The sequence below is a fragment of the Neofelis nebulosa genome, chromosome 15 (genome assembly GCF_028018385.1).
Source record: "Neofelis nebulosa isolate mNeoNeb1 chromosome 15, mNeoNeb1.pri, whole genome shotgun sequence".
Lineage (NCBI taxonomy): Eukaryota > Metazoa > Chordata > Mammalia > Carnivora > Felidae > Neofelis > Neofelis nebulosa.
In genome coordinates, this window is record NC_080796.1 from 42,029,325 (window position 1) to 42,045,751 (window position 16,427).

General features: G+C 39.2%; 1 protein-coding gene across 7 annotated transcripts in view; it reads left to right on the forward strand.

The window, feature by feature from the left end:
• Positions 1-16,427, forward strand: part of YOD1 (YOD1 deubiquitinase) — a 33,075-nt gene that overhangs the window by 1,623 nt on the left and 15,025 nt on the right. For 2 of the 7 annotated variants that reach the window (XM_058701281.1, XM_058701282.1), the window contains exons 1-5: positions 353-489; positions 1,052-1,211; positions 13,110-14,638; positions 15,254-15,511; positions 15,634-15,703. Coding sequence is in view for 5 of the 7 variants with exons in the window: in XM_058701284.1 (XP_058557267.1) it covers positions 869-1,211; positions 2,277-2,980 (1,047 nt within the window). In the remaining 2 variants the exon portion in view is untranslated. Of the gene's footprint in view, positions 1-352; positions 490-632; positions 1,212-2,276; positions 8,240-13,109; positions 14,639-15,253; positions 15,512-15,633; positions 15,704-16,427 lie in introns of those variants that run through there. The other 5 variants (XM_058701277.1, XM_058701278.1, XM_058701284.1 and 2 more) reach the window with 5 other exon arrangements.

Consider the following 16,427-nt stretch of genomic DNA (forward strand, 5'->3'; position numbering starts at 1 on the left):
TACCAATACAACTCTGTATGCATTCAGCAAGTGTTTGTTGAACGCTTGTTTGGTGAGGCACAGTCCTTGGTTCTAGGGATACAGGATTGCCAAAGGTCACATAATCTAGCATTACCACATGGCTGTGAAATTCGGTGGGTATGTGCCCTTTACACCCCACCCTCTCTCCTGATTACAGTGAGTACTTGAAATGCTGAAGGCAGGAATGGAGTCGTCTTCATATCACTATACCCAGAGCCTGAACTGGAATCCGAATGATAAACATTAGTCCTCTTCCTTCCTCTTCCTTAAACTGCTACCACCCACGTGTAGCAATTGCCCTAGGCCCAGATGATGACCTCATACTGCGCTTTCTGATGTGGCAAATGGACATTTTCAAGTTACAGCGTCGAGGTGGCCAGGCCAGTTGTCTGGCTCCCTTAACCTCAATGAGTCAATGTTTGCTGCAGCCACGAGCCTAGTCACGAGTGTCTGATTGTTTTTTGACAGGTATTTTGACTCACTGACCATTCTTGCGTTCTGAACTATGACTCTATTTCTCCCGGTGTAGTTTGGAAGCCCCAATTTACTAATTTCCGACCTCACTAACTGCAAGGTTACATTCCAATGTACCCGATTCAGGAACTCCTTCCTCCGCCCTCTTTCCTTGAGCATATATGCTGCCAGCGCAGAAGGCACCTCACTCGTTCGACAGGTAGCAAAGCCACTTGTACTGGAGGAACAGGGATAAATCTTCATCCTTTGGCTCCTGCAGGGTTGGCGGCACAGAATTAGTTGTCACTTTAAGAGAGTTCGCGCGTCTTAAAGTGCTAAAGCTTACGCTACACCAAAGTATCGCGAGAACTGTAGCCACCTGCGATTTCTCGCGATGTTTGGCCCTGCAAAGGGTGGCCATTTTGGAGTCCACCCGGCGGCTGGTTGCCCCGGCGGCGTTTGCCAACCCGCTGCCGGGACCAAAGCTGGCCCCACGGGTGTCTGGCCTGCGGGCAGCCGGACCGACACGATGTGGCGGCTCCGCTGCAAGGCCAAGGACGGCACCCATGTTTTGCAGGGGTTGTCCAGCCGGACCCGAGTGCGGGAACTCCAGGGCCAAATTGCCGCCATCACCGGCATCGCCCCCGGCTGTCAGCGAATCCTCGTAGGATACCCGCCCGAATGCCTGGATCTCAGCAACGAGGATACCATTCTTGGGGATTTGCCCATCCAGTCAGGTAGGGAATCGAGGTTGGGGCCAGGGAGAGTCCTGGGAGGACGGAGAGGGGCGTGGGGGGAAACAGAGAACTGATCCAGGCAAGGTAGCTGTGGGGCTGTTGGGGGTTTGGAGGACAGGGCTAAGGATAAATTAAGGAACGGAGAACTCTGACGGAGGCCGGGGCAAGTATCTAGCAACTCTTCGACCACGTACCTGGTTGAAAGAGGGAGGGAGGGCCCAACCCGTGTGAGAAGCCCAAAGCCTCGGGGTCCCCCCTTCCTCAATGTGCTTTCTGGTCTGCCTCGAAAACCTCTTATTCATTTTGTTTTTTCTGAGTCCACAAACATCCAAAAAAAAAAAATAATAATAATAATAATAAGGCCTATATTCTCTATCCTGATGGCTTTTTCTCCTCTATCTCTAAAAAAAAAAAAAAAAAGGGCAGGTCTGAAGGATGCAGAATACTTTTTTTCGCTTTCCTGGTTGGTTTTTGCAGTCACCTTCACGTAGAGTTCGTTGTGCTCATTTTAGAGTATGCTTTTACACATCCACCGAAGGCCCTTTCAAATTCTAAACAACGGCAGTTATTTCTGTCCGCTGTTAAAACTTGAACAGCAATATTGATCATTAAAAGCTTTCAGCTGTTGTGTCAAGGATCCTGTAAACACTAAACTGGGTAGATAAAATGTTAAGCTTCAGAGGACAAGAACCCCCCTAGTGGCCTAGTCTTGGGTAAACACCTTTTGGAAGATGAGTATTTTTAAAATGCAGAGAGGGAGCATAAGGAAATTTTGTTGTTGAAGTGTATCTTTTCATGTAAGTATAAAGGTGTATAACCAGGGCTCCTTAGTTGGAATGCCCCCTCAAATGTTTTTCCCTTTGGTCTGTTTTCGGCTTTATGAAGACTGAGGAACAAGAGGTCTTACCGATTACTTGTTTGCAAAGCTGTATTCTCCCCAGTAACCCAGTTTATCTTTTTTTTTTTTTTTTAACTCTTCCTGTTCGTAATTTGCAAACTTGGCAATGAACAACGGATTTCATCTATAATGTCTCTGCAGTTCTGGCTTTGTTTTATTTTTAACAGGCGACATGCTGATCGTTGAAGAAGACCAAACCAGGCCCAAAACTTCACCTGCATTTACAAAACATGGTGCTCCTAGTTATGTCAGGGAAACTTTGCCCGTGCTTAGCAGAACTGTGGTCCCGGCAGACAACTCCTGCCTCTTTACCAGTGTATACTATGTTGTAGAAGGAGGAGTCTTGAATCCAGCTTGCGCCCCTGAGATGAGACGCCTCATAGCGCAAATTGTAGCAAGCGATCCAGACTTCTATAGTGAGGCAATACTGGGAAAAACAAATCAAGAGTACTGTGACTGGATCAAAAGGGATGACACTTGGGGAGGAGCTATTGAGATATCAATTTTGTCTAAATTTTACCAGTGCGAAATCTGTGTGGTGGATACACAGACAGTAAGAATTGATCGTTTTGGAGAAGATGCAGGATATACCAAAAGGGTCCTGCTTATTTACGACGGCATCCACTATGACCCGCTTCAGCGTGTCTTCCCTGACCCAGACACCCCGCCCCTGACCATTTTCTCCTGTAACGATGATATTGTTCTTGTACAAGCACTGGAATTAGCAGACGAAGCTAGAAGAAAGAGACAGTTCACTGACGTAAACCGCTTCACCCTGAGATGCATGGTGTGTCAGAAGGGATTAGTCGGACAAGCAGAAGCAAGGGACCATGCCAAGGAGACAGGCCATACCAACTTTGGAGAAGTGTGATCTATGCATGATGAGGACTGCCGCCTACTACCTCACAGATCCAGAAGGCTCTGGGTTTTCCAATAAGCTATTCGTAACCCTAAAGAACAAAGGAACACAATGTTTGAACCATCTTTTTTAACTTAAAACCACTAAGACCCTGAAATCCCTTGTCAAGATTAAAAATGAGTGTGCAAGTTTACAGATGTGTGTCTCCAGTGGTGATACATGCCCTTTTTCTGCTGGGGTGACAGACCAGGTGGTCCTTGCCACTTACTGACACTCACCGGAAGATTGAGTCCTAGTATTATAAGCTAGCACCCAGCAGCTTTAACTTGTAGAAGAAGACAACTGCGTATGTTGGGTAATGCGGAAGGCCTCACGTGAGGCCACTGGACATCGACCACAGTGTCTCCATAATTGAGTCCTTTTAAAAACTCTGGAGTAATAATTTTCTAAATTGTGCATCGATTCCTCAAATGAAGATACACAGAGTTGTCAAAACTGATTTTATATTGCAATTTGGTAGACTTTATAAATGTGTACTTAACCAGTCATAAGTACATTACAAGCAATTTTTACAGGGATGAGTCTGTTCCTTGAGAATGTTACCTAAGGAACTGATAGTACCCAATTTAGGATTTCTAGTGTATAAAAGGAGAATGTATGAGGGAACAGGTGCCTGAGCAGCTTACTAAAGCTTTAAAAGACCGTTGGCCTCGTGTTTTAATGCAACTCATTTATTGATGTTTGTCACATTGGATAAGAATTTTTAATTAAGCAGGGTATTTATTTGTAATTGAAGTTTCTTGTATTTTGAGTGCTTGGTTGTTTTTTTTTTTTAATGATTTATCTGGAGGGATTCACTCTCCTCAGCTTTTTCTCCAACTCCTAAACAATCTTCATCTAAAGGGATAATGCTATGCTTTGATTTGATTTTTGTGAGATCTTTTCTTACCTACACAGTACTTATTTTCTTGCGAGCCTTATCTGACCACTAATGCTCTTTTGAATAATTTCACATTTCTGCAAATTAGCACTTTGCTTATCTACTATCTTTTACTTTGACTTTTGAAGAGTTTTAAAGTAGCGGGGATAGTAATGTTGAATGAATTTGTTTCACTTCCAAAACATGACCGTTTTTAAATCCTTGCCTTATTCAGCTTTTCTCGGAATTCTGCTTCCTGATACTAGATGTGTACTCTTTTGCTTGGTGGGCTGACCTTCGAGGCACACCCTCTAAAATTAGCTTCACCATGAGATCTTCCAGATAAAAGTTTCCTACCTCTTTTCTTAATTCTTCTGAAGATCAGGGATGCTAAATTATAATTTGTTATGTATTATCTCACAAAATGTGAAGAGGTTTAATGTTGTGACGTTTTGTTATCTTGGTCTCATTTTTGATGAAGTATCTCACTTAGAATACCAATGGAATATTTTAAAGCACTTCTGTCTCTTTCAGCTTATCTTCTTGGCAAATGTTTTAAAATTGAGATTTACTTTTAGCACTTCACTTGGTGGAGGTGGCCATATAAAATTAGGAACATGGGAACAGTTCAGTGGACAAGTTCCTTTAAGGAAGAATTCACAAAGTATGCTTGAAATCATTAGGTGACCTTTCTTGAGTACCTTTTTTGTGAATAACTACTTTAGGCATTGTAAATTATGGTCAGTATAACTTAAATTAAGTGTTGAATTTTCTATTTTACTGAGCCTTAAAATAGCCCTTGTGAGCTTGAGATACTTAATGTTTGGCAATCATACTACGTACAAATGAATATGTTTGAAGATCTCTTTGCACCTGGCTGTCATCTTGGTCTAAAGATTTTTGTATCTCTCATTTCCCCAGAAAGTAAGTTTAAAACTAGAAGTTACGAGTGTACCCACTGGGTAGCATCCATCAAATTGAGCTTTACACATCACCATTCATAAAGCTTGCCTTCTTAGGTACTTCAGAAGCCAAATTTGACATTTGCTTACTGGGATTTTAGACAAGTTTATTCATGCAATAAATATTTATTGAGTAATTTATAATATCCCAGGCATGTATTGATAGGTGTCCCAGCATAAAATTCTGTCACTTTAAGATGGAGTGTATCTTATCTATGTTGGATTAACTTAACAAATAGAAAGAGATAGAACCTGATAGTTCATAAAATTAAACCCCTTCATTTTTAAGTGTTTTTGTTTGCATATTTAAGCTCATGCTTTTATACAAAGCAAGTGTCAAGTATTTATTCCGGGGATCTTACTCTGTTTTACCTGTTACATAGGTTGTCCATTCACCACTGGACACTGATCACTCTGTCAAATTGCTCTCAATAATGAGTTATAAATTAACCAGTTGCTGAAATTCAGTACTAGGACTTGAATGTTCTGATCATGGAAAATCCAAGATGATGCATTATTTGCGGACAGTTTGTTTTAGTTATGGAGGAGTAAAAACCCAAACTTGTGCTCATTCTAAACTCAAGCTTGTAAACCTCACAGAATTTAAAGTTGTTTTTTTTTTTGGTTTTTTGTTGTTTGTTTGTTTGTTTTAACTGCACTTATTGAACTCTTAAAATCAGTTTTGGGTGTTGTTGTTTTTTTTTTACTGTTTTATTTATTTTTGAGAGAGGGAGACAGGATCTGAAGCCGGCTCCACGCTGACATTCGTGTGTCCGATGTGGGGCTTGAACTCTCGAACCGCGAGATCATGACCTGAGCCAAAGTTGGACGTTCAACCAACTGAGCCACCCAGGTGCCCCTTGAAATTAGTTTATAAATGTGTATAAATTCTAATCTTCAGAATTTTGAAAATCAATGGGTTTTAGTACTTGCAACAGGATCAAAAGAAACTTTCTCTTCAATTTGCACGTGAGCAGAATGAAACCCTTCTTCCTATTTATTCAGTTTTTGACTGCCATTCAAGAATATCTTTTTAATTAAAATGAGGATAGTTTACCTTCGTGGCTGAATGAATGAGGACTGTGCTTTCCTGTCCCCCACCCCTTTCTCTTATTCTTCTTTGGATTTAGAGATTCGGTGTGGGAGCATGAAGATGCACTTCTGGATAGAGTGATTTCAGAAATTAAAATGAATACCCCTAGGGATTTGGGGATGGGAGAGCCATAGAAAGACATCAGGGTGGCACATCTTGTGTTAATCATTCCTAGTTGATTTCTTATTTCCCAGGAATGAAAAATGGGCACAGTCGAGTGGTACCCTTGAAAGTTTGGCTGCTGGTCAGCGTGACCCTTTTGACAAAACTAATTTAATCATGCCAGTTGATTACTCCATGCTCAAGTCCCAGCAAAGTCATAATCAGGAATGCGTTAATGTATTGTCTCTCTACAAATGCCCCTAAGTGCCCACGCCTAATTTACTTATCCAGCATATTCTTTCTATCCTACGTAGGCATTAATTAAAACATGTATGTTGCAAGTTGCCCTAACTAATCGTAGTTTTTTGTCTTTTTTTTCTTTTTAATTAGAATGGGGAGTATGTAAAATGAGAGTAATTTTTGTTCTTTATGGATCAGGTGGCCTTCCTAAACTTTCATATGTTCAGATTTATGTTCTTTCATGTGTTGAGACACACTTGTTATTATTTGCAGCACTTTAAAAGATAGGAAGTAAAAGTTTACATGTTAGCCCTCTCCAGGGTTCTTGTTAAAGACATTAAAATATAATTCTTGAGCTGCTAACGGTCAGCTCTTAATCAACATTGCCATCAGTGTATGCTGTATCCATCCAGTGGTGCAGCATTCTGGTGTTTTGATAACAGTGCAACTTGATGTCCGTCACTTGGGAGCATGCTGTGTGGCCTAGCATTCAGAAAGTTACCTGTTTCTATAATGTGATTGTTCTTAATCATTCATTGTACGGTGCAGTATTCAAATTTATCCTTGTAGCACAAAGAGGACTATACCAACTTAGAAAAGATTAGAATCTTAAAACTCTTCATTTGTTGCTAAGCAAACTTATTTTACGGAGCTGATTTTTTAGCCTTAAATGTATCCTTTTTAAGTCTAAAGTGAAACACTTCATTTGAATAAACTGGTTCATTAACCAATGATGTTTCCCGATTAAGAGTTACAATATTTCAACACATGTAATTCGTCTTAGATTATAAAAGTTGCCTGATTGTGGGAATGGGTTTTATTTATTTATTTTTTTCTTTTCCAAAAATTAACTGGCATTTTGTTTACAGTGCTTTGAATATTTGACTTTGATGAAACTACATTGATATTGAATTGTGGGGTGCTGATTTAGGTAGGTCTTGGTCCATATGAATTTAAAAGAGATTGCTATTTTAGATTAAAAAGAAAGGGGGATAAAGTACCACTTATCACAGAAGAGATCCCCAAGTGAATCCTTTCCTTAGTCGTGAATTACGCTTTTTGAAAAAATTTTCAAGCAATGCCTTTGTGTCATCCCAACCCTCCTCACCCATTTCTTGGCATAGAATGTAGCAGGGCCATAACTGAGAAGTTTGTCATTAATGTGTAAAACCATGAATATGAGCATTTTGCTATGATGCCTTTTTATATTTGTTTTTTAAAAATATCCTACATGTAGTAGTTTAGGGATGTGAAGATATGATTTGGTTAAGTAGTAGGTAACAGGTTAACCTAAGAAAGGTTTAGAATTTCTACTAAGATTACATGAGACTGACTTTATACATGGTATAGGATCTGTAGTTCGTTGTTGCCCATAAGTTACTGAAAAGGACCAGGGCACCTAATTCTTGGCAGTTTTTCAGTTCACCTTGGTGCCATTCATGACTCAAGCTGTTTACAAGCTGTTTAGCAAAGAGTAATTTTTTTCCCCATTACAGAAGTATTGAATTCAGCTTAAAATGCGGAATCAACATGTATAGCTTGTCAAAAGGGATAGAGAATGATAATAGTCCTGTATTTCCTGTATTAATGGAGTAGAGGTGGAGATTCCTGAAGCAAGAAGGAAACCACAAGATTGTCAAATTTAGAGCTTAGAACATGACTTGAAAAAAGTAGCAGGAAAGGGCAAACAGAAGAGTTTGTTTCTTGGCATATTTTTATTCATTAAGATGGACAGTGTTTTCTTAATGTTCTTTTGTCTGTTTGCCAGCATTTTTTTTTTTTAAGTTAATGCACTGCTGCTACCTGGGAGATGTATGATTTCATTTTGTACAACTCTTACATGATTTTGCCATTGTCATTAAGATGAATTGATTTTATTTATGAGGTCCATGATTTTAAGTATCTAAATGCTGTACGAAGTGACTTGTTTTGAAGGAATAAATGAACTGAAAATATTGTTGTCTGAGCATATTTTGGGGTGAATACAGCGGGCCGGTGGACAGCCATGACACCCAAGTTGCATGTTTATTACCAAAAGCTGATAATAGTCCATTGCTTTGAGGAGGGTGCCAACATCTGCTGAATCTCACTCTGTAGGTGGAATCTTAATGACTTTGACCGGAGAAACTAAAATGTTTCTTCTTAACACCAGAGGGCATTTGAAATTTTCCTTCCTTGATTTCCCAAATTTTCTGGTATGCAATCAGCTCCTGAAAGTTGTTAATTCAGTGTCTGTTGCTGAGCAATTGTGGGAAGGCTAAATGTTCCCTTTCCACTTGTCATAGACTGAGATCTACACTGCAGCATCCCTGTGGGAGAATTTATTTAATTGTTGACAGTGTCAACATTTAAGCCTATTTCAAACAACACTGGAGTTGTTAGAATTGAACTGAGCTCTAAGGACCAGAGTTTAGACTTGAACCACTTCTCCGTTCCTTCTCATTGAAGCTTAAAAACTATGGAAATGGAACCATAATATAATCTAATCAATTGGTGGGAGATCAGGATACATCCAAAGAATAAGTCAGGACAAACCTCATTAAAAGGTTTGTAAGGAGTCTCATAAACTGTGATGGCAGCTTGTGGAATAATTAACTGCACCCATAAAGCAATACTGCTTAAAGTGTGTTTCTCTTATTATCTGGTAACTTGTTAGAAATGCAAATTGTCAAAAAGATCAGAAATAAATGAGGCCAACAATCTGTTCTGATTCTGATGCATGATACAGTTTGAGAACCAGAAGTATAACCACGGTTAATTAACTTCCAGAAGACCTCTGATGGCTAATGTCAGTCCTTTGTCCTTGGTTTCATGCAATCTCTTTTCATCCACTACTTAAAGACAGTTACTAAATTTACAGGTAATATAAATCCAGAAGGGACTGATAGTACAACGAATGACCATTCAAAACTCTTCAACAGGCTGAAAAAACCCTAAGATTGGATATTCATAAATGTGAAGCCCTACCCCTAAGTTCTAAATCTGTTATGTGAGTCCATCATGGGTAAAAACTGGTTTTGTAGTTGATCTGATGAAGAAATAGCAATAATATTTTAACTCTAATCTATCCCAGCAGGGCAATATGACTGGGCCGCAGAAACAGTTGCATTTTAATAGTTAAAAGATCTAGAAAAAAAGGAAACACTAGTGTTCGTGTAAAATGCTTTAGTCATGTTGCACTGGGGGTTTGGGTGAGGGTTTTACATGGAAAACCTAAGGAATGACTGAAGTTTGACAAAAGGAACTGGAGATCCTTACCTGGACAAGAGATCGCAGGGCGATGTGACAGCTTCAAATTCAGGGAAGTATTATGTGAAAGATGTAGATTTATTCCTGAGGCTCTAGACGAAAGAACTCAGACCAATAAGGAGTGAATATTGCAAAGCAAAATTTACCATAAAAACTTAACACAAATAGAAAGGGATGCTTTACCATGAAAGCTCAAGTACTGTGATCTAGCCTCCTGCCTTGTGAGAAATAGAGCTACAAGTCATTAGGTCCCTGACATCTTGGAAATTTTGTTTCAAGTGCTAGTTCCATGAAAGGGATACTTACAAAAAGAACTTCTTCCCGGGAGGAAAATTGATTTTTTGTTGTTGTTTCCTCATTACCCCTCCCATTAGTGTTTAGAAAGGAGTATGGCTTGTACTCTTATTTAGTAATAACAGCAGAGCCTGCAAAGCAGGACTGACATATTTGGCAGTGGTATATGCCATGCTTCTTACATCTCTAAGCCTAAAACGAGAGGTTCAAGAATAGAAAAGCAAGCACCTCAAATATTTTTTCTATTTAAAAAATGTGTTCGAACTTGGATTGCCTTTGTCTCTATTGTGTTTGTAGATTTTGAGGATATTTATCTGATGGGATCAAGTGCCAAGGCATCATAACATAGTTCCTTAGGCTCATTAAACTTAGGATTGCCCTATGTGTGAGTTAAAAGAAAATAATACTAAGCCAAGAATTTATGAGGAACAAGTTCTGAATGAATAGTCCTTTCTCTGCTTTAGTGACTGCCTCTCTCAACTGCTTCTCTGCCTTTGTGTCCTAAGATTTCCTTCTGTCCACCAACAGGGGTTTTCTGATCTTACTTGAGGGCATTTATTCAATTGAAGGGCTTCATTAGTGAATCTTAAGATATCAGAGCAGGTGTCACAATGACTTGGCCATGTTCTAAAATCCTGCAATTGAATAACTGCAGTAGGTTGAAAGCTATGAGTTTGAAGTTTGAAGCTTCCTCAGCCGAAAGTCAATGCTGAAGTTAAATACAAAATACGGACAAAATTTTTCCTGATAACCCCTTAATTGGCTCATAGAATCACCACAACAGTAAATCCAACACAGCTAGTGTTGAAAGAGTTTATGCTCACTCCTGCGGTGCAGCTCGGAGTTCCCCACCCACAGCAAGCAACGGCGGTATACTAAGTACACTAGGTCCCCAACCACTGGTGGATCCTGGACTCCCAATTGCTGATTCTTCGCTTGTGTGAAGCTGTCAGAAGCACCCCTTAGTATCTCAGCCACCCATTCTGGGATAGAGCGAGGTCTCCAGAGGAAAAGTCCCAAATGTTGGCTGTACTAAACCTGACCTCTTTCCTCATCTTGACCCAGGCCTGGCGATTCTTTCTTCAAAGTCTTCATTGTATGTTTAGCTCCCCACTGTTTCAGCAAGGAGGGGTTGTTTGAATTACCTAGTCTGACGTTACTGGATATAGAAGTCCCCAGCAACATCTTTCACATGATAATCAAGAAACAGCTACTATAAAATTTGTATCTAAAAAAAAGCAGGGGTTGGGTGGGAATAATCTTGGAAATATAAGGTAAGAAGCAAATGATTTAATAATATATTTTTTCCGTCATCAATGGTGGGAGGATAGTAAAAAATTTGTCCGTGTTTATTTTTAAAATTCCAGATGGAAAATACTTTTTCAAGTAACCATGAATATTTCTAGCACAGTTCATTTCAGCTCTGTTGGATATTCATATTGAATTAAGTAGAAAATGTGTCCCTTATGGAATGAGGATAATTTTTTAGAGTCTATTATGTGGGATATTTCAGAAAATTATTCATCCTAATTGTGGATGGAACATTACACCTATTAGAATTCCAAACTTCTTTCTACTATGACTTTCGCATTGGAATTGATAAATCTTTCTCTTTGGAATTTTACGGTCTTGAATTACTTCTTTTAGAGCTTGAATATTATGGAGTAAAACTAATGAAGTTTTTAAGCCAAAACAACTAAGGTACAGACTGAATTATGTTAACCTTCTGCCAAAATGACTCTTCCCATTGGATCCATCCTTTAGCATCCGGCCTTATTTTTCTTACTCTTAATCTATAACAACGAAGACTGAGAAAATGATCTTGGATTTGGCTAGAAGCAGCCAAAGTCATAATTTATCTGCGATTAATTGTTCAGCAGTTTAATTTAACAAGCTTTTATTGAGCTTCTATTTCTTACAAAGTATGCTGTCAAATACCTTAGGATTTAACAAGGATAGCCATTCATTCAGTAAGTATTTTTGAATGCTAAGTTTCAGGAACTGCCCTAGGTGCTGGGTTTATTTGGGTGGGAGTGGGGGGGTCCACAAACAGTGCTATAAAGAAATAGAAATACAGGTGCTATGAAGGGAATAACAGGGCAGGGAAATTCTAACTCAAAGTGGTGAATCTGGGAAAGTCTTTTGGCCAAAGTGACTATTTGAAACCTGAAGCATGAATAGGGGTTAGTCATTTGCGGAGTAAGAAGAGCATTCCAAGCGGGGGTATAGCATTTGCAAACCCTATATTGCAGGAGGAAAGGAAACCTCTTCCAGGCCAGTCTGGCCATAGCGTGATAAACAGGGGGAAAAAAAAAAAAAAAAGGGACTTGAGATGAAGACTTTAGGAGAAAGCAAGGATCCAGATTTGCATCATCTATGAGCTATATTAAGCATTTACCTGAATACCTACTTGCCACATATTATTTGCTTGTTTATTTTATATGAGTGTCCCCAAGTAGTTTGTCCAAGGGCAGAGACCAGTTCTCCCTATTACCATTGTAGTCTCAGCACCTAGCAAAGTACTGGACACATAGCAGACATTCAATATATATTTGAGTGAATGAACATACGAATGAATGAAATCAATGTATAACTTTAATAGGACATGAAAATCTATTAAGGAAAACATCAGATTTATGTTTCTCCAAGTTATTTTAACTGCTCTTCGGAGAATGGGTTGAAAGGGGCAAGAATGGAAGTGGAGGACCAGTTAGAAACAGGCTACTGCAGTGACCTATTTAAGTGATGATGGTAATAATTATAATAGTATTTGTTGAGCACTTACAACGTTGTGAGCCTTTTCGTATGTTAGCTTACATAATCTTCACAGCAATTCTGAGATGCATAGTTATTATTAAGATTTACTGAAAGGCATAAAGTCTGAAGGACAAAGAGATGGTGGGATAAACGATAGCAACAAAATTTTGGAAGCTAGCCAGCAGTTGGATGAGTGGTAACTGACCTAGCAGATTTGAAAGAGCTGACCCTAAGCTAGCAAGCCTATTTTTACCATGGAGGCCCCAGCCCTCAAAAATCCAAGAATTGGTGGCATTAGTAACCCTGGAGACAGGGGTGGGAAAAAAATCAGGAAGGTGGGTGAAGAGTCTGGTTAAGAAACAGTTAAGACCTCTCAGATCTTCTCTCCCACTCAGAACAACTAAGAGCTTGCTACATCCCCTCTCAGGACAGGGTAAAATAGGGTCTCTCTGTACTAAAACTAAGGGGATGAAGTGTTGTTTTTACATACTAAATGCTGAGAGCAACAACCTTCCTCTGCCATAGGCTCCAAGAATGCTAGCTGCCAGAACTGCGCCCTTCAAGAAGGATTTTGGAAAACTCTTCTCTGAAGGATCTGCTCTGAGGATTTCAATCAGGCCATCAAAAAAGAGTAAAGATACAGGCATCAGAGATTTTCCAATCAAATGGCCCTATGAGATTGCTCTGTAGCGAAGTCCATGGTCAACCAGCCCCAGCCACAGCTTCAAATGTATCTTTTTGTTGACAAATTGTTGAATTTGAGTGGATAGCCAAGAATCATCGGACATGTGAAAATATTCTTTAATAAGAAACAGAAAAGCCAAAACAAATAGGAAAAAAAAAAAGTAACTTGGAGAAAACATTCTATAGAGGCAGAAAAACACTAACACTATATATGTTCTTAAAGTAATAAGATTCTGCATCAATGAAACTGGAAGAAATGTAATAAAAATTCAGAGAACAAACAATAATTATTGGAAGTTAAAAATACAATAGCAAAAAGAAAATGCAATAGGAGGTTGTAAATACATTTTAAAAATCTCTCAGTAGCAAAACAAAACGGAAGTTGAGGTCCAGGAGGGTGTCCAATAAATCCAAATTATATAAGTTCCACAAAGAAACAACAGAGAGAGAGAGAGAAAGTGGATGATAGGAATTCATCAAAGAAATAATTCAAAAAAAAAAAATCCCAGAACTGAATGTCATGAGTTTCCAGATTGGATTTACTGAGTACTCAGAGTATAGATTCACTCCAACACACATCATTATGAAAATTCAGAATACTGGAAACAAAGAGAAAGCCTTAGATTTAGAATCATAGATACTTTGGGCTTTGCAACAGCAGCACCAAAATCTATCAAATACTAATCTAGAATTCTATACCCTGACAAACAATCAAATGAGAGGCTAGAATAGCAATACTTCAGACATGTAAGATCTTATGCACTCTTTCTTGGGAAACGACTAGAGAATGTGTTCTATCAAACTGAGAGAGCTAACTCAGGAAAGAGGAAGATGTGAGATTCAAGTAACCCAACAAGAGAAGAGGTGAAAGGACTTTTCCCAGTAGGACGATGAAGACACATATGAAAATGACAGCCATGCAACAGACTAGATAACAACATATCCAGATGGAAGCAAATCAGAATGTTCTGGAAAATGTTTCTCCAGGATGAAACTACTACTACCTCTGAATGTATTGAGAGGAGATTTACACAGTGGAAGAGTAGACGGACAAAAAAGATAAATGGAAATGGAAAAGTAAACATAGCATATCTCAGAGCCCACCTGTCAATAGCATTTTATTTACATGCAGAAGCAGAGAATCAAATCAGACATTTTGACTCCAGAGACACCTAAGTGTCATATATTTGAATGCTGATGGGCATTATTTTAGTAGAAAGGTCAAAAAGATGATGTAAGAGAGAGGACTGCAAAGGTAGAGAGTCTATGAGATGAGATCCAGAGCATATGCGGACGGTGGGGTTTTATTGGGAAAACATTTTCTTTGTCGTCCCAAGAGAGAAGAAGAAAATGAGTACAAAGGAAAGCAGGTTTTGTAAATGTGATGGGAACGGGAAGGCACAGTGTAACAGGATGTCAAAAGATAAGATTTAGAAAAAAATAATAAGCAAAATCGTGGCAATAGATGGGTTATCCATCAATACGATCTCAAAAAAAAAAAAGGGAAGTTTAAAATTTAGGACATTTTTCTTAAGTAAAGCACTTCGGTTGCCAAAAAGTTCATCATCAGTTTGGCATTAATATATAACCACTATAAGTAAGACAATAGAAGAGTTATACACAGAAATATTCGATGTTCTTCATGAATTCAAATTTTACAGGGTGAGAAAGAGGACAGTTACACCCTAGTGGGTTCAATTCAGATATGTACGCTCTGCATCAGATTACAGTGAAGCAGCACCTAACATCCCATTCCAAAAGAAGATGGTACTTGAGTTGAATCTTGAAGGAAAAATAAGACTAAGCCAGGAGGACATCATGGGAATGGGTCCAAGCAGAGGGTACAACATGTGCAAAAGTCTCAGAAGCATGAATGCGTGGCAGTTTCAGAAATATTAGATTGACTGTAATAAACAATATAGATGACTATGTGACAGGAAGAAGCACGTAGGGCCTGCTCACGAAGGTCTTTCTATGTCACATAGGGTCTTTGAATTTAATCCTGAGCACTATGAACTTGCACCCAAGAATTGAGACGATCAACCACCCACATAATCTATAAACCCACCTATAAAATGGAATATGTGAAACAAGACATTCCTGTTGTCTCTTCACATCTTCAGTGGTCCACAACCCTATAACTTGTGCAGTCCTGAAGCTGAATAGAGAGGAAGAAGAGCGGCAATGATCTCACAGGAGACAAGGGAGGATTGCTATGAAGCACGGAGCCTGGGTGAGAATAGGTATGGTGATGCAATTAGCTGGCATGGGGAAAGGGGAGAGAGGACATGTTGGTGGGGGAACGGAGAGCAAGATGAGCTCAGTTTTGAACATGTTAAGATTTGACACTCTCTGATCCTAATAGGTGACTTCAGCCCTCAAACTTTCATTAGCACTGGAAGGAAAAGGACTGCAGAATCCTCCTAATTTCCATGGTAGGTGGGCCAAAGAGACACTGATCTCAAAAAAGAAAAACAAATCTACCCTTAAGTATTACTTAATGATTAATTTCAGAATTTCTTCATCCAAACCCACTTAATTACACCCTTTAGTTCCCCTCTAATCATTTTAGGCTTAACACTAATACCACTTTGGTGAGAACTGGGTGATCTATTTGATGTCTTAATATGGCCTATCAATTCCAATTTGGTCTTATAGCCAAATTATAATCACCCGCATCTGAACCTCTCCCCAGCCGTTTTCTCTTTAAAGCAAACTCTTGCTACTACTTGAGGAATAAAAGCTTCCCTCTCCCTGATATGTTGGGAAAGCACTCGGAGACCCAGTATACAGTATCATGCTCAATATCATGAATATAGTGGGTACCCTGTGTCTCTTAAGGATGGTGGTAATACATGTTCAAAGTAATTTCATTATTCCTTTGGAGAGGAAAAGGAAGACACTGACAGGATGTGACTATAATGTGAATGAATAAGTATCATGAATGGTTAGAATGGACATCCACAGCTATTGTGCAGAGAGTTCAACTTTATAAGGGGCCCAAAGAGGAAAGATTAACCAATGACTGTGGTAACTTTAGTTTTCAATTAGTGTGTATGTGTGTGTGTGTGTGTGTGTGTGTGCATGCGTGTGTGTGTGTGTGTGTAGGAAAAATGCACTTGTCTAGGGGAAATTAGATCTTTCAGTAGGAAGTTGTAC